The sequence below is a fragment of the Triturus cristatus genome, chromosome 5_2, assembly GCF_964204655.1.
Source record: "Triturus cristatus chromosome 5_2, aTriCri1.1, whole genome shotgun sequence".
In the NCBI taxonomy this organism is placed as follows: Eukaryota; Metazoa; Chordata; class Amphibia; order Caudata; family Salamandridae; genus Triturus; species Triturus cristatus.
The window spans coordinates 888,607,339-888,630,717 of record NC_140588.1 but is presented as its reverse complement, the minus strand read 5'-3'; the positions used below and the strand labels follow the sequence as shown (position 1 = coordinate 888,630,717).

Genomic DNA, 23,379 nt, shown 5'->3' with positions numbered 1-23,379 from the left:
GCTTCTCTTCAGGGGGCGGGGGTGACGGCGCAACTACAGTAAGTATACGTCAGGCATAGGAGGCACAAAGGGGTTTCAGATACCGATATCCTGCAACGAGCAGGTCCTACAGCGGGGGATGTAGCCATCCTTTGAGCCTGTTGCTGGCCTACGGCAACCCTGTGATTGTCTGTCTCCGCTGGTATACCCTGGGGCGGTCACTGGGTGGGGAGCTTCGGGGCCGAGGGACCTTGTGCATGGTAGACCTACAATTACAGCTATACCTGGGTCGTGGCATATACTCTTGATCGGTTGGGCCTTCGCCCTTTGTTAACTGAATGTGGTAGCTGCCGGCCCCTGAGGTTGTAGGCGAACAAGCTGTGTACTGCTACAGGAGTGATCCTTTAAACTCAATAAAAAGTTGTTTATAAAAAAACCAATAACGGAAATCCTGTGTTTATAATAAAATGTCAGCTGATGACAATGAGCACTATTTGAAATTGCAAAGTCATCTAAAAATGTAGTTGGGGCAAGCATGTATTCCTATATCAGACTGCATGGCCTACTGTATAGTAAATTTTATAGCTATTCAATTCCTGGCAGCACAGCACCCAGGATGATATACTGCATCGCTAAAAACGTATAAAGTCCCAAAGGCCACCTCACTCCAAACCAAAACGCATAGGTAAAACGCATTGTTATTTACAGCGACAATAACTCTTAACTCGCCCAAATGCAAAACCTATTGCCTTGCAATTGCTTGTTAACTTTCCTACTACAAAATGCAGTAAAGAAGGTTCGTCATAATGGAGCCTCCGGTTTTGTAATCATATAATAATGAGTTCCTCCTTATTAAATGACCTCTCTGGGACTTTTTATTGTAGGGAATCGAGTATCATGAATTACACGCCTCAAAAGATTTTACATGAACAACAGACTTTCAATTTTAACACGTACATACTATCTGTGGCATTTTGAAATACTAACCACAAGAGTGATGACTACGAACATTCGAAGTCAGAGCCGGAGCCGGAGCCGTCAGGTCCCGCCGGGTGTTGGGTAACACGTTAATTTCTGACGATAATTTAAAAGAAACCGCCAGTCAGAGGCCTGACAGAAGCACGGCATTTCGGAAAATGTAGTCAGACTCTTCAGCGTCCCTGGTTGTTTGGACGGTTGGTAACAATACTACATCTCCCAGAAGAAGTCGCGCTCTCAGCTGCTTTGTCCAGCGGCTGACGGTCTGAAGTCCAAGTGGGAGATGTAGTTCCTATGCACAGACCTCCGCCCAGCTAGCCTGGGAAGCCGTCCGCCGGCCTGGCTGGCAGGTTTGCTGCTTACGTGTAAGGGTGAGGAGGAGCCGTCAGGGAGAATGCGATAGGGGAAGGAGGAGGAGGATAGACAGACCACCGCAGCCAAGATGTGGCTGCGACCCGAGGAGGTGCTGCTGAAGAACGCGCTGAAGCTCTGGGTGACCGAGAAACTCAATAGTTACTTCGTGCTGCAGCGGAGGAGAGGCTATGGAGAGGAAGGCGGCGGCGGGTTGACAGGTAGGGCAGCTGCGCCAGTAGGGGAGCCCCGTGTCCGGATACCTCCGGAGGTCGAGGCTGGTCCTCGCTCCCACCGCCTGCAGACGCGGCGGAGAGGTCACCCCCAGGGGGTGCAGAAGCCCCGGCTCAGCCGGTCTGCAGCCCAGCAGGGCGAGCACCTGCTCTGCGTTTATTCAGGGGCAGTCGACACATGCTGCGCTTAGAAAAATGATCTTTGTCCGGACAGACCAAGTTTGGGAAAGAGACCCAGGACAGTGGTGGAGCATTACTTACTTAACATCATGTACTGATTGATGGATGTACACCTAAGTGTTGGCATCCACGTCAGGCATTTATATAGGATATTCTCCAGTGAGCTTTGTGTACATAGTGGCACATGCCCACCCATATTGCAATGACAGAATTTTTTCAGGACTGTTTGATAATGCCTATTAGTTTAACGTTTTATTTAACGTGCTGTTGCTTAATGGTATGATAGAACTTCCATTGTCAGATCCAGTGCTTGCCCGGAGGCTTGTTCATAAGCAGGTGTCGTAAATGGATGAATTAAAAAACATACGCTGTTTAGCAGGTTATATGGAATTTCCAGAATGGCAGAGAAGAGCTTAAAGGTGTATGTTACCTTGGCAAATAAAAGCAAAACCTGTCCATTGCGACAGGCTAATCAAACGATAGACTAGCTTAGTTATCTGCATCCATTTGATTGCTGCTATGTAGAATTATTGTATCTACTATTGGGGATGGCATGGGCTTTCAGATAAGGTTGTCAGATGATTCTATGTCATCAAGTATGCAGTGATCTACTCCTGGGATTTTCTTTTACTGAACATTGTTTTCCTGTTTGTTAGTCCAGTTTACTTAACCGAAGTGAACTAGGACTATAATTCCGAGAATGCAAATAAAAGAAAAACAGGACTAGTGCACTATCTTTGACATGAAGTCATCTGGCAACCATGTTTTTTCTGTGCTTTACTTGTCCTTCTCTCAATGACACTGACGAGAAGAATAGACGTCACTCTTGCTTTATTTCACTAATGATATTACCAGTTGTGCAGCTATAAAAAGGTTCGTTCTGTGCCCATTTGGCCTATGGGTTTTTAGATTTCTCATAATGCTCCATGCACATGACCAGCGAAAAAAGCAAGCATTCTATTATTGTACTCCAGCTGATACCAGCGGATGCTTGTAGCCCACTTCAGAAATCACGTGATAACAAATTTCAACGGTGAAGCTGGCATTTAACTACTGATTGCCTTTACATTGGTCATTGGCCCTCATTTAGATGTATTACTACTCATTCATACAATTTTCCAAGATTTAGAATGCTGGGTGGGATGCATCAGTTAATAGACATTTCCCAAGTAAAAACCACAAGCAAATGCGTGTTGATAACATTCAAATAAATTCAGAAAACATACTGCAAATTGTTCATCATTTTTACACTGAAACTCTAAATCTGAGTGCAATACCATCAAGTAAAGTTGTTACAATATCTGTTTTTTTACTCTGTGATTTTGACCTTGTTGACCCCCAAAACTTTATCGGAGCCTAGCATATCGATGTTCCAAAGAATTGTCAAGGCAGGGACTTGTGTGCAGCTGCCTTGAAGATCCATATCTAGTCGTGTCAGAGTCCCTACTTGGTCAGAGTGCACCAACCCTTAATTCTAAAGTGACATTGGTTCTTTGATTAGTTGGCACAGCAAGGGTGCCAATAGTCCTGATGCAAAGAAATAAACTGTGCCCTCATCTCCTGGTTTTTGTAGTAAAATACAGCCATTGGAATGAAGTGGGCCTCTCAGACCCCTGGGCCCAGGTGTCACTGCACCTACTGCACTCTTGTTAACTATGTCACTGCCTTGGTTGTAGCCAGTGTGTATGGTCCGTGCAAGCTCTCTGCATTACCAAGCATGCCCCAGGATTCACCTCTGGCGAGGCTGCATATTTCCCGTTGTTCTTTGCACTAACACTGATCAGTTGTTTTTGGAAGGGTGTGAAAAGGGTGTTATTTATTTGTACTGCAATGTCATTGGACTTATAGAGCACTTACTGTCCCTGATGAGGAGTTGAAAGTTCTGGCCAGTAACATACTACTCTATATCCCAAGATAACTGGTTAATCCAGCGGTTGTTGGGATTGCTGTTGTGCTCCAAAGGGAAGGATTCCAGGCACCTACTCCAGTTTCTTTGTGGTTGACTAGATTAATACGAGTTGTGTGTGTGTTCATTAGTGGGGCTGGTGTGAGATTTTATAATTGTTTGGTGGGATGAAACGATAGGCTAGAGGAGATTGGGTATTGTTAGGGCCATGGATATGGTTTCGAAGATGGGAGGTTGCGGTCTAAGAAATGAGGTGTAGGCATTTACAGTCAAGGAGACTAAGGGTGACGGGCATACACCTACAAACAAGTAGGCAACACTCGGAGAGAGGGAGAAGGCTTGAAGAAGATGGAAGGGAGGTGGGAGCATTCCAACAGAAACAAGAGGCAACAACAACTGAAAGTTCGTCTGTCAGATTTGTATGTAGGGTTTTAGAATAGTGAGAGGAGGGGATACTTTTGTTTTTATATCTGATGCAATCTGGGGAAGTAACACCATAAAACGTAATGTGAAATAGTATTTTTGGAAAGTACTATCTTATTCGTTATCTCTGCTTTAATTCTGCATGAGGCCAATGCTGACCTATTAATTAATATCCGAAGTGCGCCTTTCGCTGTCTTTCCCAGTCAATTTGCAGTCGCCCATCAGATGCACTACAGTAGAAGGTTTGACACATTACTAATCCTGCACCTCTCCGTCCCCTCAGGTGTGACAATCCATTTTCCCTCGCACTAGTGCCAGTGGGCACTGGGAGTTCCCTCACACAAGTGCCAATGGGAGGGCGCCCCCACCGGTTAAAAAGTGCACGAATTTTCCGCGCTCCACCCTGTGCCAGAAAGCAACGCAGAGCCTGGGGATGGGTGGGAGTATTTGACGGGAACACGAAAATAAACAGGGCTCTTTGCTTCTGCCTGACAGATCTGCCAGGAAAGCCCGGTGCCAAGTAGGCAGCAGAAGGTGCGCGTTTCTGTTCCCGTCTGCGGGGGAGGCCTCGGTAGTAAACATTGCAGCGCTCTGGATGGCACTGCCGTCGGAGCGGCGGATGATAAACTCACAGGGGGCTAGCAGCGCTGCTTGGCTGGCAGGCATTGGAGGGCGAGCAAGGAGGCCGCGCCCGCGTCTCGCCACGAGACAGTAGCGACATGCAAGGCTGTTGGCGTCCGTGCATGTTCCCAAGTGGCAAAACTACATCTCGTAGTTACGTTGTATTTTGAAGGTCTGCTCTAATTGTATTACGTCTGTCTTATTTATAAACCGGTCCGACAGCATACAGTCAAGATGCCCCATGACACCAACCTACAAATCCATAATACTTCAAGAACATTATCGAATTAAAAATTTAAAAACTCATCGAACATTGGCAAATAATATAGCGTTTTTTTCAAGAATGCGTAGCGCATTTCTAGAAGTAGGCCTTTTTCTAATAACTTTCCGAGGACTACATATCCTCAGTCACACCACATTGCTGCTTGGCATTTTTCCAAGTCAGACCTGGCCTTGCATGTAGTACTTACGTGCAGTGTGTATGCATTCAAGACTCCAGAAGAATGGCCTTTTTGGTGGAGTCCACTACCACCTTAATTCTTCTTTGTCGCTGTCTCTACTTTATTGAAGTGCGTCTACCGCTTCCCAGGCAGCACGCGACTTAGCTGATCTTCTTCCAAGGCAACTTCCACAAGAGCAGCCATAAAGAAGAGGTCCACCGGACCCAAGTCCTGTTTTTTTTTGTCTGGATTCCAACAGACAACATTGTGCTTCTGGCTGTATTTCCTCCTTCTCTGGCCCTTGTCCTCATCATTATGCATGAGAGTGAGCGGAACTTGCTGGCAGAAGAAATGAGGGGCGAATTTACCTCAATTTGCTTAACTGTGTTCCCGCCATAGGCAACATGTTATTTTCCAGCTGTTTGAACTCACTGCAAACATCGCCCCTGTGCTTCCGAGATAGTTGCCATGACAGGCTTTCTAGATGTCCAGGTTTTTGGGTCTTACACTCCTATTTTTTGTGTTGTGGTTCGTTAGGGAGCAGCCCATTTTTTTGTCCTACATTGGTTGGTTCTGCCTGCTTTGTCGTGTCAGGCAGGGGGCTTGGTGCTTATAGGCAGAGGCTCTTGGCTTCCTGCCATGGCTTGGGAACCATTTCTTGCCCTTCTCTTTCTTCTTGGTTATCATGGTGGGTTTTATGGTGAGCTCTTCTCTCTGCTCTAGGTGGACTTGGGGTGATGTGGGCAATTTGTATTCTGCTCTCCGTGACCATAGCTGCTTGGGTTCTTGAGCTGTAGCTGTTTGTTTCTCTTTTTTCTTCTTGATGCACCTGGGTTCCAGTTTTGCTCTTTCTTCTTAGTTCTGATTATCTTAGGCACTGATGGTTCGCCTTTATTGCTTTTTTGGGGGATAGTGCATGTGAAGGTGCCTGCTTCCCCTGTTGTGGGGTGCCCCATTGGCACAGTTTTAGGTTTCTGGTGGTGGTGCCCTCTTGAGTGGGCTTGTGTTGGTCTGTGCTGCAGCCACTGCCTTGTGCACTTCTGTTTGCTCACAAAACTGTGGTTCGTTCTGTTGACCTTCCTAGCATCTTTTCTAGGTTTTCTGTCTTCCACATCCCTGTTCAGTCCCTTGGAACTGTGTGCTTTAAGATTGGTCATCTTTTCATCTTACTTCTTTGACTTTCTCTTTCCCTGTGGCCTGGTTGTTTTTTGGGGCCAGTTTCCGGACTTCAGTAAGACTGTTTTTCCTCCTGGTAGGTATGCTGAGTTGCTCCCCTCGAAGGTTTGTTGACATGGACTCCGATCTGAACCTGAGTCTGGTTTCTGAGCTCATGGTGTGTTTCTGTCAGGGTTGTTCAATGGTGACGTGTGGGTCTCGGTGCTCTTCTTCATGATTCTGCTTTATTGGGGATAAGTTCATGGGCTCACTGCGCTTGTATATCCATCATTAAGTAAGCACTAGCGTGAGGAATGGATGAGAAGATAATGCAACCACTATTTTCCGTTAAACTTCATTTCTCAAGTTACCCTGCTTGTTCCATTACTTTTATACTGCATTACCTTCCCTGGGCCAAACTTCGATCACCAGTGCTTGGTGATGTCAGGGCCTAGGTCAGGTATTCCTCCTCTTTATGGTCCCTCCTGACGTAGTAGCCTGAGAAGAAAGTCAGAGGAGGGAGAATAGGGCTGTTTTCTTTTCCTTTTTAATTTTGCTAGATCATTTGGTGTCTGGGAGAGGAAAATGGGTCTATCTTAATTAAATATTCGGACTTGGAAGAGCAATTGGAGTATTGAGGATTACTGCTAAATATTCTGTGCACTTTCAAAGACCCAAAAAAGGTGTTCCAATGCCTAGTGGTAAGGCCTAGGGTTTCTACCAGTTTTCCACCATCTATGTTCACTCTGTAAACTTGGGACATTGCACAGCTCTCCATGAAGTTATCTTGTGCAGACTGGAGAGTATTTCTTGAAAGCTGAATTTCCACACCATTAAAAAAAAAAAAAAAAAAGTTATTTTTAGAAGTTCAGATTTTAGCACAGTATCTTGTTGCCTTTACCCTTGACTAAATGTCTCCACTTCTAATTGCAGAGCTTTGTGTCCTGCAGAGTTCTCAAGACCAAGTTTGTTTTGGTCGCACATAGCCCACAAGACAATTTGGCTGCCCTCAAGCCCTCTCGCTTTTTGTACGCTGAGTGACTGTTGGTAGAGACATAGCGGCGAGGCATGTAGTCCTGCTCTAGCTTCCTCTTTGCACTATGATCTGTAATCGTTCCGAATAAAGCTCCAATTTTACTTATCTGCTGGCTCCTGGAGTTATCTCTTCACAGATAAGTACTTTCCAGGCATCCACAGGGTATAAATGTGTTTTTGATTGAAATATTGTTCTGTCAGTCAGTGATAGTTTGATAAAGGATCAGTAAAAAAAAAAATGGACAAGTAGAAGTACAGAAAACTGACTAGTGCTTAATTTGTGCCTGTGGTTTCTGGTGCTTGGCACCAGCACTGTCTGTGTAATTTAGGGATGAGCACAACAACAGTTGATTATGAATTAATTATACATTAGAAATGACTAATGCCTGCAGCCCAAGCCATTCTTACAGTGTTGGGTGCCTGTAATAGTCCGAATTATCACACTTGTAGAAGTGTGATCATTAGTAGTTGTGTTGATACTATCATTGGCAGCGGCAATGTGTGGTGTAAGCTGCAGTGGCCTTCTGCCCTTTGCAATAATTTTTTGTTACAAATTAAGCACTGAAGCTCACCGCTTCTTAAAGTACCTTTATATGTTGGCCTACTTCCGATGGAGGCATGGTTTCAAAACTAGAACTTCGGCTGGACACGCCGAGAGAGATCGCAGTTGGCCAACTGGAGATTGGTGTCTGCATGCACTGGTATAATGCTTAACGGAGAGTTAATCGACTGAATATTCTTGTTTACACTGCATAGAACACAAGCATTCTGTTTAGGGTTGTAAGTTTGTTATGTCCAATATTACTGTTCAGCTATCGCATCCTTTTATGCTTACCCCTGAAGAAAGTTCCACACTTTCTGAGACTGATTTAAAAAAAAAAAATTATCTGTATTTCCCCAAAACATAAGGGTATATACCACCAGTAGGTAGCAAACGTGCCTTATTGCTAAATGAAAACAGTTTACTTCACCAATTGTGAAAGTCACTGTTAAATGTATAAATAACACAGGTTTGCTGGTAGGGTTGTATTTGCAACATCGAGACATTTGTAGCCTAAATGAAGAAATATTGAATGGCAGGAACAAATTCGTAGGCATATAGGCTTTTGCTTTAATTAATCAAAAGTTATTTTTTAAGAACAGCATTTGATAGTAGAAGGAAGATTAGCACTATCAACTCTATTTAAAAACGCAAGAAGTGTTTTGATAGATCCAAGTGGGATTACTGCTTAAAAATTCGAACTCACAACGACTGAAGCATCCTTCTCCAGGGTGGACGTACCAAGGCAGATGTTGGTGGGGTAAGCAAGAAGAGGTGCATTCAGAAGAAGTACATACGGAAATATGACTTTCCAATGAAGTACCTAGAGGATAAAGTGAACTTTCCTTTGCACTGTCTAGTATGTTTTGTAATTGTTCACGGGCTCACATTATCCGACTTTCGTTTAGGTTTATTTGTAGAAAATAGTTTGTTACAATCCCGGCTGTTCTGTTGTGCAGTGTGTATTTTAGGATTTTCCTCTCCTGCCATTTTCTAGAGGACTAGTAAACCAGCACTCAAAGAAGTTTCCAGTTATGTTATTTTGTAATTTTTAAGAACAGTGTTCCCTAGAGAAACAACAGTAAAAAGGGGGGGGGGGGAATGAATATAGACCCAGTCAGTACTATATTAGTATAACTTGTCCAGCAGGACAGAGGTCAGATATTTAATAATTCAAATTTGAACAATACAGACAAGACAATTTTGTAAGTGGGACACAAGCCTGCATCCAACTAAACCAAGAGGGACAATCAATGAAGAACACAAAAGGCTCAGGCAAAGCTGTAAGTTTGTTAAACGCACAATTTTCAATGTTACAAACAAATTGCAAGAAAACACCTTTACACATTAAATGACAATATAGAGCAGGTGTATTGTATGGAATGAACTTACACAAGGCAGTGAATTTCGTATTTCCTGCTAACAACTTGAAAATATATGGTTTTACTACATTTGACTTGCTGCGTTCCTGGTTTGTATTTGTGCCCGAAATGTTAGCTGAACCATTTGGTTTCCTTGCACAATTCTTTTACATTGACTCTCGTTGGACGATGAAGACCCCACAAAAAACTAGACCTATTTTGGCCTTTCCTGACTCTATTGAAAAAAAGAGAACCATTTTTGCTTTTCAGAAATTATTTTTTCCCCTTATGAGCAACATAACATAAAGCCTTATGAATTTTTGGATAACCAATGAAAATCTTCAAATTTGGTCTTCACCGTCGCGAAAATGGAGAGTTAGTTTTGACTCAAGTGCTTAAACACCTTGGTACCCGTTTGCGCTTTATTTTTATTCTTTAGCACATAGAAGCTGTTTCTTCATAGTTTGCGCTTTGGAATCTGCCCTTAAGACGCCAATAAGACAAGACATGAACCCTCCTTTTTAAATACCCACTTTTTCTGTCAATAAAAATTTTGGTGGGCTTTCTCCTTAAAACTTGTGTGTTTTGGTGCTGCCTGCTTCCCTGTCTGATAAAATGATAAAAATGGGTTAGAATCTCCAAGATGCTGCTGTCATTGTTTTGAAGTAGAAGAGCTGCATGTGAAAGACCACTTAAAATCAAATTGTGTAGTGTGTATCTGCTCATGCCTTATAATTGCAGCGTGAAAAGTAAAATGTCAACAAGCTGGAGAAAAACATGGGCGTGAAGAGATTTTTCCTCTGTACAGCATGGCTAATTAATGTGTTTACATGTGAGATTTCTAGACCACAATCCCCCACCCCTTTGTCCACGCCGCGCTGTTAACGTTCAAATTACCAGGTAGGTCTTAGTTTTAGGAATATACTGATGAAGCCTTACAGCAAGAAGAGTATTGACGGCTAAAAACCTTTCAACACATTACAACGGTAATTGAAAATATGCTGTTGGTGTTACTACATTCCACAGGAGGGCCAAACAATAAAAAAAAAATTCCTAGTCACCTCTAGGCATGTTTTTTATGACCTGCGCCATTGCAGGATATTGTTGTGCTGCAGCACAAAGGCGTTTTGAATAATTTAAGTTGTCATTTATATTTCTGCTTTGAGCGGTTGATCCATGGTAAGGACTCCTATTATAGTCTAAATTGTCATCCTGGAAAGATTCTCGTGTGCTTTTGAGTATGCTCATTGCGAGAGAAGTGATTTTGTATTCTTCTTTATATCTGCCAATTGTTTTTTCTCATGCTTGTGAAGGGCGCTTGGTCGAGCAGAGTGAAATAGGAGGCTTTACATAGTACCTAGAGTGGCAGCACGAAGCCACACTCCCCTGTCGTCATGGCTTAAAGTTTTTGTTAAAAATTCAGGTCTCTTGCCTACTACATAACTTTGTAGGTGAGAGTGCAAACCTTAAATGTAATTCTTGGTTCCACGGGCTGCCAATGGAGTCCTCTATGTAAAGGAGTAGTTAGTGTGTGACCTCCTCCGTGCTTCGTAAATTAGTCTGTCTTCTTGGCTCTGAACGACTTGTAATCTGTAGATCATCTTTTTGGGGAGGCTTCTGTATAAAGAGCTGGCATAGTCTAATTTAGATATGACTAGAGCTAAAATAAGTTATTCAAAGCATCACAAGAGAGAAACCTAGTGATTTAAAAACAAAAAAAATCATCTTTCTCAATACAAGTGTGCAGAATGAAATGACTGCACCGATTTACGGTTTAAGAGTCAGGTCTCTGTCAATAATGATTTCAAGCCTTTTTAGGTCTCGCTGAGCCCCAGCGCTTGCGCTGGCTCGGAGAGACATTTTATAGTTGGGATTTTTAGAGTGCTGCCTGTGGCCTAAAGCTTGAGTGCACGTGAGCGTGCACGCGCGCAGCCGCCAATCACTGCTGCGCGCGCACCACTCACGTGCTTGCAGTTGCCACACGCAGCGCTCCCATCCAAGCGATCGCGATCACTTTCGCTTTGATCGCGATCGCTATTACTTTCATTTTCACGGCCGCGCGGCCGTTACAGCACCGAAGCCCTGCTGCCAGCCTACCCCCACGGACAAAAACGGCCCCCACCAGCTGTGAAACAGACCCCCACCCTGATAGACCGCCAGGAAAACACTTGATGCCCGTGACGGCCAGTCTGGGCCTTAACATCTCTAAAGACGTCTGAGATTGCAATATATTTCTATCATTTCTCCATACCTTTGGGGTTTCCTGAAGGCGGGAAGCAAACGTCGCCCAGCTCCTTGGCACGTTCTTCCGGTGCCACGCGCGCGTTACTGGTGTGACCCGGTGTGTGCTCTGCAGTACAGTCGTGCTGAATACTGGACGCACCGAAGAGGGAAACTTCAGTACAGAGGTCACCGCGCAGTAATTATTAAGCAGATTCCACTCAAGGAAATGTCTGGTGAATACAACGTTAACCGAAGGCTAATTACCTTATCTACAACAAGTCTTTCAATTCTTTTTCACTTAACTGTGCGATTACAACCTTACTGTTAATGTTTAGGTCTCGCGCAGTCTTCGTCACGTTTTTCGAAGGCTCGCAAGTTTCTCTACAGTTAGGCGTCAGCACATTTTATTTTCCGTGCACAAAGAAACCTTTACAGCTTATCGTTTAGACCGCCAGGAAAACACTTGATGCCCGTGACGGCCAGTCTGGGCCTTAACATCTCTAAAGACGTCTGAGATTGCAATATATTTCTATCATTTCTCCATACCTTTGGGGTTTCCTGAAGGCGGGAAGCAAACGTCGCCCAGCTCCTTGGCACGTTCTTCCGGTGCCACGCGCGCGTTACTGGTGTGACCCGGTGTGTGCTCTGCAGTACAGTCGTGCTGAATACTGGACGCACCGAAGAGGGAAACTTCAGTACAGAGGTCACCGCGCAGTAATTATTAAGCAGATTCCACTCAAGGAAATGTCTGGTGAATACAACGTTAACCGAAGGCTAATTACCTTATCTACAACAAGTCTTTCAATTCTTTTTCACTTAACTGTGCGATTACAACCTTACTGTTAATGTTTAGGTCTCGCGCAGTCTTCGTCACGTTTTTCGAACGCTCGCAAGTTTCTCTACAGTTAGGCGTCAGCACATTTTATTTTCCGTGCACAAAGAAACCTTTACAGCTTATCGTTATGCAAGTCTATGAACATTTGCATTATTTCAGGTGTAGCTCTATTTTTCCTGCTTTATTTTAAAATGTTTGCATTTAGAGAAAAGTCATCGATTTTTGTTTTCTGATAAACCATGGTTTGCAATTACCATTAAGCGGACATTAATTGGTAGTTAAGCTTTGCAGGCATTAGACGTCGATAACTTCTGTGTTTATTTATAATGCAGGATCATTGTATTTTCCTGCTTGGTAAGTGAGTGGTCGTGATTTGACCTCAGTGGGTGATAGAGGGTGGTTCAGTTTTTAGGTCTCGCTGAGCCCCAGCGCTTGCGCTGGCTCGGAGAGACATTTTATAGTTGGGATTTTTAGAGTGCTGCCTGTGGCCTAAAGCTTGAGTGCACGTGAGCGTGCACGCGCGCAGCCGCCAATCACTGCTGCGCGCGCACCACTCACGTGCTTGCAGTTGCCACACGCAGCGCTCCCATCCAAGCGATCGCGATCACTTTCGCTTTGATCGCGATCGCTATTACTTTCATTTTCACGGCCGCGCGGCCGTTACTTTTACATTAAATGTAAACAGTAAATTGTTTACCATTTCTGCCACTACTCACAGCTTTATACAACGTGTTTCACAGTTGTTACTCCTTCCTGTTTGCTGCTTTCCTCTTCCCTTTAGTTGGTTTCTTATTACTCTTGTTTAATTTAGCATCACTTTTTACTTACATCAGGTGTCGCGGTTTTTTACCCGGTTTTCAGTTCCACATTATAAACTACGTTTCCCACTGGGACGCTTATTTACGTTTTTAGATGGAACTACACTTAGTCCATCATCTCTTTTCATCTGTATCATGTGACGAGGTTTACATCCGCTCAACTTCGTTTTAACCCCGTTTCATTTCCGCCTCGCGGTTAACTCGGACACTCAATGAAGCATTTCTCAGAAATTGGCTGCCATTGGGATTATTATACATTCACTGGTAAGCTGCTGTCACCACTTCAGCCCGTTCGCTCTGATACTTACATTTATTATGTCCCTCGATCTAACTCTGTGTTTTTTTTCAACATAGAGAATCACGTTTTGAATTATCTGCTAACAGGTATAACGACCCCAATTTTTCACCGGTTAATTGCTGTTTGACAGGTGAGTACATGGGTATTTACGATACTCATACCTTTGAGCATCACAATTATCAAGTTCCTCATTGACCGTTCTCTTTTTTTTTAATTTGTCACAGTTTCTATTTCAAACGTGTTTTTAACTAGGAAGACCCATAGAGTTTTCCATATTTCCTATGGTGAGTTATTATTTATCGAGATATTTATGGTATGATCACATCCTTTCCAGTGGCACACTGAGTCTAAACTTCTTGTCGGTCTTTGGGACGTTTTCCAGAACTAGTACATTATCATGTATTTTTTGTACCTTGGGTACTGATGGTCTCTCATCTTCTTTGCCCCTTATTTTTGAGCACTTTTTAGTGACTTTACACACAGGCATGCCACATAAGTTGTGTTTAAGACTGATAATTACAATATTGTGCATTTTATATATCTCTAATTGACGAGGAATGCTGAAAAAGAGATCTTGCTTACGTTACCGAGACACTTCTACCCTGAAGAAGTCAGTACTCCTTTTCTGTCACCCTTATTCCTGTTCTCCTTTCCCTGTTGTCCCTCGCTCTTTCCGTTGGCATTGTTGTATTGGCCATAATGCTGCTTATAGGTTAAGGAATCGTAGAGGATTTTCAGCAGGTTCGCCTTCCCTGAAACCTGACAACATTAAATGATATACATAGTACATATAATGACATCTACAGTCTCAGGAATGATAACATCAAAACAAATCCGTACAAAACCTGTTTGTGCTCCTAATTGAACACACGATGCACAAGTGAACAAGCATTTGCAATGCAATAGGTCTCGCATTTATACGAGTTTGAGCTATTGGCATTGTAAATGACAATGCTTTTTCTTTGTTTGGATTTTTAAAAACATAAATAAAAGGCACTGTCATTTACAATGCTAATAGCTCAAACTCTTGCAAATGCGAGACCTATTGCATTGCAAATGCTTGTTGCTTGGGAGTAGGATCCTGGCCCAGCTTGGAATTTCAGTACAGTTGGCAACATATACAGTCCTTGTTGTTTAGAATTACTATTTCTATCGTATCTGCTTTACGTTTCACCTTGTTACTGGCCATCCAGTTGCAGATGTAGCTCATGGTGTTTTGAAATTTTTTCTACGAGGTGGACAAACCGGAAGACAATCCGAGAGTCCCCAGTATAGTTATTTAAAATGCAATCTTTGTTCCCGAGGTCTTTGATGAGAGGCCTCACATAAAGATTAAAGAGGTGGGGGGATATAGAGAATCCCTGAGGCACCCCACACTTAACCTTGATTGCAGGTTTTGAATGAGCCAAGATGTACCGCTTGAGTGTATTATTTTGAAAAGATTTGATCCACTCAAGGGCGTGATCTTTTATTCAAGCGGCCTCCATACGGTCAACCAATAATTTACAGTGGATCGTGCCAAAAGCCACTGATGAATACAGCTAGAGCAAGGCTACTATTTGTCGGATGTCACCTGCCCCACGAATATCGTCAAGTACAAATAGCATATATAACTCTGCATTATGGGCTGGCCAAAAGTCTGCCTGAAGGGGATCAAGAAAGTCAGTTTCCTTTAAGTGGTGACATAATTTCTGTGCTGTTTGTGCTTCCATGACTTTGGAAGAAAACGGTAGTAGAGAGATAGGGTAGTAATGTTTTAAAGACAAAGGAGCTTCCCCTTTGTGTTTTTTGGCAGTGGTATAAGAATAGCCTCTTTAAAATAGTTAGGTGCAACCCCTTGAGAAAATGAGTCATTTAAGAGGCGTTGTTAAGGTCTAGCCATTTCAGATTGAAAACGTTTTAAAATACTGGAGGGCAAGGATCTAAGGGAGAGCCAGATTTGACCTTCGACATTAAAAGAGCTTAGCGTTCTTCATCAGTATGGGGGAAACTTATGCATGGTAGTATAATTCCTATTAGAGGAAGACAGTAGCATCATCGACTCAATAGGAATGTTAAGAATACTGTCTTAAATTTTGTTTATTTGTTTCTATGCTATAACTAACCGGTCACATAACTCTTGAGTATGTACGACCATCTGGACAATTCTGTCAGATGCTGAGAGTTCGTTTACTGTTCTAAAAATATATTTTTGTCTATTAGCAGACTACATAATCTTGTTGGTGAAGAAAGTATCATTAGGTTGATTTATTAAGATTTTATATTCTGTCATTTCTTTCTTAAAGATCATCCATTTTTCCATTGACGGTCCAGTTGGTGTAACTTACGTCATTTGGAAAACCAGGAAGCTGATCTAGTTTGGTTCTTTGCTTTGGACTTTGCTGGATAGGCATGTTGCTCACTCGCTGCTCTCAACCAATGATTAACCCCTTCCATGCTGCGCAGATTCCGCCGCTGTGCTGACGGAATCTTGCGCGGGCGTGGTCATGACGGAACGGTTCCGTCATGAGCACAGCTCAACCGTGGCTCATGACGGAACCGTTCCGTCATGTGCACCGAAGGGGTTAAAGTTATCAGTGACTATGTTGACTTCATATTTTCACACAGGCAGTAGATTATGTGGTACCATACTCTGTGTTTACTAAGTGTCAATTGCGAGGATTAATTGATATAGTAGTCCTAATGAGACATTGCTGAAGAACAGGCAGCCTATATTTAGGCATATAGTGGTCAGATTAAATGCACTGAATTGCTTCAAGTTTTATCACCTGGGGATTGAAAGCAAACAATAGGTCCAATAAGTTACCTTTAACAGGAGTAGGGTAAGAAATATACTGATCGAGGTGTAAGCTTTACACTAGCTCCAGCAAATACCGACCTTTATGGCCTCTGTTCTCATAATTGCCCCAATAGTTGAAGACCCCAATTAAAATTAATTATGAGTAATCAACTAACAGGAGAAATATAGTTTTGTAGAATTATTAGGGGAAATCAATCATAAGCTTAGGAAGTTGGTAAGTTAATAGATGTATCCACGTCTGTTGATGTAGCTCGATTTTGAGTATTAACAATTTCACAGCTGTTGTAGTCTTAAATTGTAGTAAGGATAATTTAAGTATTTTATGAGCAATCGCTGCACTCTCTTCCCCTTTTTTACTGCCATTTCTGTTAACTTGAAAAACAGTATAGTTATTTTATAGAGCTGCCAGTAAGTCCACAGTGGATTCCTCAGATAGTCATGTTTCATAGAGCAATAAGATGTCCGAGCTCACTGTATTTCGTAGAGCAAATATCTCCCCTCTGTGATTAGCTAATGATAGTGTTCAGATAAATTGCATAAGAATTGGTACAGCTGCTTGATAAGTGGGCACCATTAAACATGGTAACCTGTGCCGGAGTGGTGAGTAGAGAGTGGTGGATTTGCGAGTATGCTGTTAGCCTTCATAATATTCATTACATCAGAGCTGATGTGGCAACTTGATGAATGAAGAGTGTGTTTGGGGGGGGTTTTGCGCATGTGTATGCATGTATGTGTGTGTGTATATATATATATATATATATATATATATATTCACTGAAAAAACCATAGGTTTCACACATGTTATAGTTAGCGGAAATTTTACTGATAAAAAACCAATGAAATTCCCCCGTTATAGTTAGTGCAGGCAACTATAACTCACGCGACCGCAATCCTCTGCTGATGCTAATACTGTATTTAGACACTTATTTGCCCATGTCTTCTTCCATACATTTTTAGCTATACATATATTACAAATATTTTTTTTTCATAAAGACACATATGTCATCAGCAGAAGATTGCGGTCGCGTGAGTTATAGATGCCTGCACTAACTATAACGGGGGAATTTCATTGGTTTTTTATCAGTAAAATTTCCGCTAACTATAACATGTGTGAAACCTATGGTTTTTTCAGTGAATTTGCAAGGTTTTTTAAATGCTAATTCCTAACTATAACGTGTGTGAAACCTATGGTTTTTTCAGTGACTTTGTACGGTTTTTTAAATGCTAAGTTACTTTACGCCATTCGTGGCGTGCGCGCCCACTTAACGCAGTACGTTCCGTGCGCGCACGGTGCGCTTCGCGCACCGCGCGCCCACTTTACGCAGTTAGTGCCGTGCACGCACGGTGGGCACGCGGTGCGCTAAGTGCACCGCGTGCCCACGTTACGCTAGATGGGCCATGTACGCACGATGCGCTTCGCGCACCATGCGCACATGGAGGACATATGATGCACTTCGTTTTGAAAGGTAATATTTTAATTTTTCGTAATTTTTATCAGCCATGCACAAATGGTGCCCTTCGGGCACCATTTGCACACGGGGTGGACAGAGTGTGGATAATTTTTTTATTTTATTTTTTTTAAATATTATAGTTTATCTCAGCTGTCATAAGACATGCACAATTGGTGGCCTTCGGCCACCAATTGCACACGGGGAGGGGAGAGTGTGGATAATTTTTTTTTTATATCATTTTTTACCGTACGCGTACGGTAAGCGTAATCGGCGCAATTAGCGAAAAAAAAAAATTCCGTTTTTGGCCTTGGGGGATCTTTGGGGACTCCCTCAACATGGCTATGTGTGTGGGAGCTGTCTAAACAGCCCCTTTACATGTTTTTGTGCTTTGTATTTTAATCATCACTCTCAGTGCGAGAGAGAAAATGGCGGCCGCCGCTTCCTGGTTTCGGCCGATTCGAATGTTTACTAAGATCTAAGAGCCAATCAGAATCGCGCTCGCGCACGCCACCGTACGCGTACGGTAAGCGTACCGTAAGCGCACCGTAAGCTGGCTCAGATATATATATTGATTTAAAGGCTATTTTCTCAGAATCTACTGAACAGATTTACACCAAACCTACAAAAGGCACTTCCTTGACCTGAGGACTACCTCTCTGCCAAATTTCAAGTAATTCTGTTCAGCCGTTCGGGCTGTAGCCCTGTCTAAAGGTCCTATGGAAAAATGCATGGGAAAAACGCGTTTTGGGACCCCCCTTTTATCTCAGCCCCCGCTTGACGAATCCCCCCCGAGACTTTCAGGGTAGGAGCGGAGCGTAGCGCCCCACCTATTTTGAAAAATTCGCGAGGATTCGTCGACCGGCGCCAAAGTTATTCAAAATAGAATGTTGCGGATTTCCTATGGAAACGTGGTCCTAACTATAACTACCTACTGGCGACCGCCAGTAGGTTATATATATATATATATATATATATATATATATATATATATATATATATATATATATATATATATATATATATATATATATATATATATATATATATATATATATATATATATATATATATATATATTTCATATATTCACTGAACACCCATAGGTTTCAGGCACGTTTTAGTTAGGAATTAGCATTTAAAGAACCTTAGACATTCACTGAAAAAACCATAGGTTTCAGGGGCGTTATAGTTAGCTGGACTTTTCACTTGTACAAAACCATTGAAATTCCCCCGTTATAGTTAGTTCAGCTACCTATAACTCGCGCGCCCGCAATGCACTGCTGATGACGTCACATATTACATCACTCATGACATGGTCAGTGACATTACTCATGACTTCACTGATGAAACACGCCCTAGTGTCCAACTAGCCCACTAGGTACCTCCAGTAAGCGCCACAGAGCTGTGTTGCAGAGAGGTGTAAAAAGTGGCACGGCCTGGACCACCTCTCTGCAACACAGCTCAGTGGTGCTTACTGGAATAATCTGGTGGGCTAGTTAGCCCTCTGGGGCCCTCAGGATTGAAGGGGAATTATTTCCCCATCTTAAAACGCGCCACAGGGTGTGTTTGCACACGTCACCTCAGGCCGTCGCCTCCCTTCCCCACTGTGTAAACACACCCTGTGGCCGTTTTTTAAGTTGGGAGATTAAGTCCCCTTGAATCCTGAGGATCCCTAGGGGCAAAATAGCCCACTAGGTACGTCCAGTAAGCGCCATTGTAGAGAGGTGTAAAAAGGGGCACGGCCTGCGCCACCTCTCTGCAACGCAGAGCAGTGGCGCTTACTGGAAGCACCTGGTGGGGTAGTTGGCCCCAGGGTCCCTCAGGATTGAAAGGGAATTATTTCCCCAACTTAAAACGCACCACAGGGTGTGTTTGCACACGTCACCTCAGGCCCCCTCCCCTCCCTTCACCACTGTGTAAACGCGCCCTGTGGCCGTTCTAAGCTGAGAGATTAAATCCCAAGGGTCCCTAGGGTCAAACTAGCCCACTAGGTACCTTCAGTAAGCGCCACAGAGCTGCGTTGCATAGAGGTGTAAAAAGGGGCGTGGCCTCAGAACACCTGTCTGCAACGCAGCTCCCTGGCGCATACTGGAGATACCTGTTGGGCTAGTTGGCCCTCAGGGACCCTCAGTATTGAAGGGGAATTAATACCCAAACTTTCAAGTGGCCAGGGGGCACGTTTGCAGAGTGCTGCAAGGAGGGGGCGTGGCCTCCGGCGCGATGCCGGTCTTTTATTTATTTAATTTTTTTAAGAAGGAGGGCTGTGTGGCCCCCTTCTTTTTCTAATTTAATGGCACTGGGGACCCCATCCCCCAGGGCCTGCACCCTAATTTTTTGTTGTTGAAAACACAATAAATTTGTCCCTCCCAAGGCCTTAATCGGCCCCGGGGACCCCAACCCCCAGGTCATGGCCTTTTTTTTTTTTTTTTTTTTAAATTCTTTAGGAGGGGGGCTGCGTTGCCCACCTCCTCATGGCCCGGGGACCCCATCCCCCGGGGCCGGCCGTTGTTTTTTATTTAAAAAAAAATAAATATATTTATAGAAACACTTAAGACGTGCTGGAGAAACCGTATGTACCTATCACCATGACGATTTGTGTGATATTCATTAAAAGGCGACTATGCATACAATGAATCCACGTGGAATGTATTTACACCCCTAGTGAAGCTCTGACGTGTCTGACGCCCTACCGTGCCTATTCCCGGCGCCCCCGCCGGTGGGTACTCTCCAAGTAGACACCCTTGTTGTTTATTTATATAAACATGGGTAGCTATTGACGGGCACATTTAATACACACGCACACCAAGCCATTCTAAGGGGATTCGACAAAAATTCGACCAAACTATGCAAGAAACCCCCCTCACGGTCAATAAAACACACATCCACCGCCGGATGTGTAATACTTTTTATTTTACTCTCTGGAAAGGAGACGAACCTCACTTGAGAGTCACAGTGCGCTCCTGGCTGAGCCCAATGCTGTGTTACACCCACCAGTGCCCGCCGAGTGCCACACACCTCTATGTTGTATTCCACCAGCTAGTGCCTATGCTATGACACTCTCTAGCCCATGTGCACTGTAACACCACCCTGTGAATATGTCATGCCACACTTGCCTTCGCACGGGTTATATTGCCCCATCTAACGCGCCTTCCTTGATGCCTATGTTATAACGCACAGCGCTATGCCATACATATTACAATCTGGGATCCAAATCTTTGTCACAGTGCATATGCAACGTTACACTCCCCAGCACATATTTTATATTACAACTTTAGAGACTAGTTAGGTTACGCAACACTGCCCTGTGCATATTGCACTCCAAGGCGCATATCGCATAGCACGCGCTAGTGCCTGTGCTATCTCGCGCTCTCCAATGAATCTGTCACTGCGCACAATGTATTGCATATTATATTTCACGCCCCGGTTCATCTTATATCACACTTTTTGGTGCATAGTTTATACCATGTACTATATCTATTTTTCATTTTCAATCGTGCTCTCAGGACTATGTTCTATATAACACTGCGTCCACCTACCCTTTTCACGGGCATTACATTTTGCGATGGGGGGTGGAGGGTCAGGGGGTGTTTCTGCCAAGTGAGCCCAGAGTCACAGTCACAAGCGTCCTCTTCTTCCTGAATAAAAGTAAGATTATGCTGCATACTTGTTCATATTTTAAGTAGTTTGCACAGACGCACATTTTAAAAACAATAAAGTTCCTAATACCCACCTTTTCTGAACAGTTAGCTTGCTGCCCCATCCACCTCCTCCCTATCCTCTGTTGTCTGAATCAATGGACTAGCCTCCTCCCTCCTGCCATGCATGGTCTGATGTGCTGCCACTGCCCTCCATTTAGCATGATGTACCAGTCCACTCCTCCTGCCGTCCATTGCCCAATTCTATGGCCCATCATTGACCTCCTGCTTAGCCTCTGTGCTTAGCTTGCTGCCCTATTCTCCTTCCCCCTGCCCTCCGATGTCTTTGTGTATGCCCCTGCTCCATCCTTTTTGCCCACCATGTTCCATGGACCTGCCACTGCTATCTCCTCTTGAGTGTTCTGTTGAGCTGCCACTCCCCTCCCACCTGCCTAGCATTGTCAGATGACTGTAACCTGTCCCTGCCACATCCACCCTGCCTGTCCACATGCCATGCCCCTGTCCCCTTCCTCCTGTCCTCCATGGTCCATTTTACTGCCACACCCTTCTGCCCTCCCTGGTCCTCCTGCCTGCCCCGCGCGGTCTGTTGTGAGGCCCCCTTCCCCTGAACTCTTGTCTGTGCCCAGGTCCTGACCCTCCCTTCTATCCTCCATGGTGGTTTGTGCATGCCCCTGCACCCTCCTTTTTGCCCATCATAGCCATCGTGCTGCCACTAACCCTCCCGCTTGCCATGCATGGTCTTCTGTGCTGCCATGGCCCCTCCCACCTTCCCTGTGTGGTCAGCTAGCTGCCCCATACCCCCTCCCACCTTCCCTTCATGGTCTGTGTGTATGCCATCATAGTCTCATTGTTGCTCTCCATGGTGTGTCTTGTTTCTAGTGCCCATCCTGCCTGACCTCCATGGCCATCTTGCTGCTCCTGCCCTGCCCCCTTGCCCCCAGCCCTCTGTTTCCATGTGCAGACCGCTATTCCCTCCCTCCTGGCTTGTCTGTTCTATTATAATGCCCCTGATCCGTCCCTCCTGCCCTTTATGGTCTGTTATGCTGCAGCTTTCTCTCCTGTCTGTCCATTATGGTCAGCTAGCTACCATTGCCTCTTTCCCCTCTGTTGGCCATGTGCATGGTCCTGTCCCCTCCCTATTGCTTTCTATGGATTGTTGTGCTGCACTCCCATCCCGCATGGCCTGTGTGGTGTATTGTGCTGCTGCAAACCCTGATGCCTGCCCTGTAGGGTCAGTTTGGTGCACCTCTCCATGTCCCTCCTGTCCTCTGTTATCCGAGTCCATGTCCCTACCCCAATTCCTCCTGCCTACCATGATCCAATGTACCATACTTGCGAACATTTTGAACTTGGCAAGAGGGAGATTTTGAATAAAAACTGGGGTATTGATTTTCCCCTTTGAGTTGCATTGAAAAAGAGGAGATTGTAGACAGGAGACAGATCAAATAAAGCCCATTTGAGCTTAAAAATATTGGACGTTTCCTGGCTGAAACGGGTCTGTTGGCATGTATGGTTGTACTACCACTGCCTCTTCCTTCTGCCCACAATGGTCTATTATATTGCCACAGCCTCTCTTGCCAGTTCTGTATTGTTGGTTTGTTGCCCCTGCCCTCCTTTCCACTGCCCTCCATAGTCTGTTGTGCTGCCACTGCCCTTCCTGCCTGCCCAGTGTGGTCAAATTGTTGCCTCTGCACTCTCCTACCTGCCTTCAATTTTCAGAGTCCGTGCCCCTGGCCTCTACCTCTCAACAGTATCCCCATGAACAACTAGATTGCTAACATTCTATATTTATTACAAAAGTGTGGAACGCCTGACGTCATCTTGATGTAATCAAAACTGTAATACCTAGAGCATTTCCTTTAGAAATTACATATATGAGAGGGTCTTATTTGCATCAAAATTATGGTTAGTGCTCTAAAAAACTGAAATGAGGACATATTTTCAGAGTTTTCAAATAGCGACTAAGAACCTTTAAATCATTTGTAATCTTTGTTTCTTTATCCAGTTGACCACTTGATTAAATGTTGCACCTAGGGGAGAGGATGTGGTGTTACTTCCAGAGCTGCAGATTTTGCAACTGGGGAACCAGGTTGGA

The 23,379-nt window shown here is 44.1% G+C and overlaps 1 protein-coding gene across 1 annotated transcript in view; it reads left to right on the top strand.

Moving 5' to 3' along the window:
• Positions 1–1,276: 1,276 nt before the first annotated feature.
• Positions 1,277–23,379, top strand: part of TBC1D8B (TBC1 domain family member 8B) — a 765,078-nt gene continuing 742,975 nt past the window's right edge. The window contains exon 1 of the mRNA XM_085608029.1: positions 1,277–1,529. Within this exon, the coding sequence (XP_085464155.1) occupies positions 1,400–1,529 (130 nt within the window). The 5' untranslated portion in view covers positions 1,277–1,399. The remainder of the gene's footprint in view (positions 1,530–23,379) is intronic.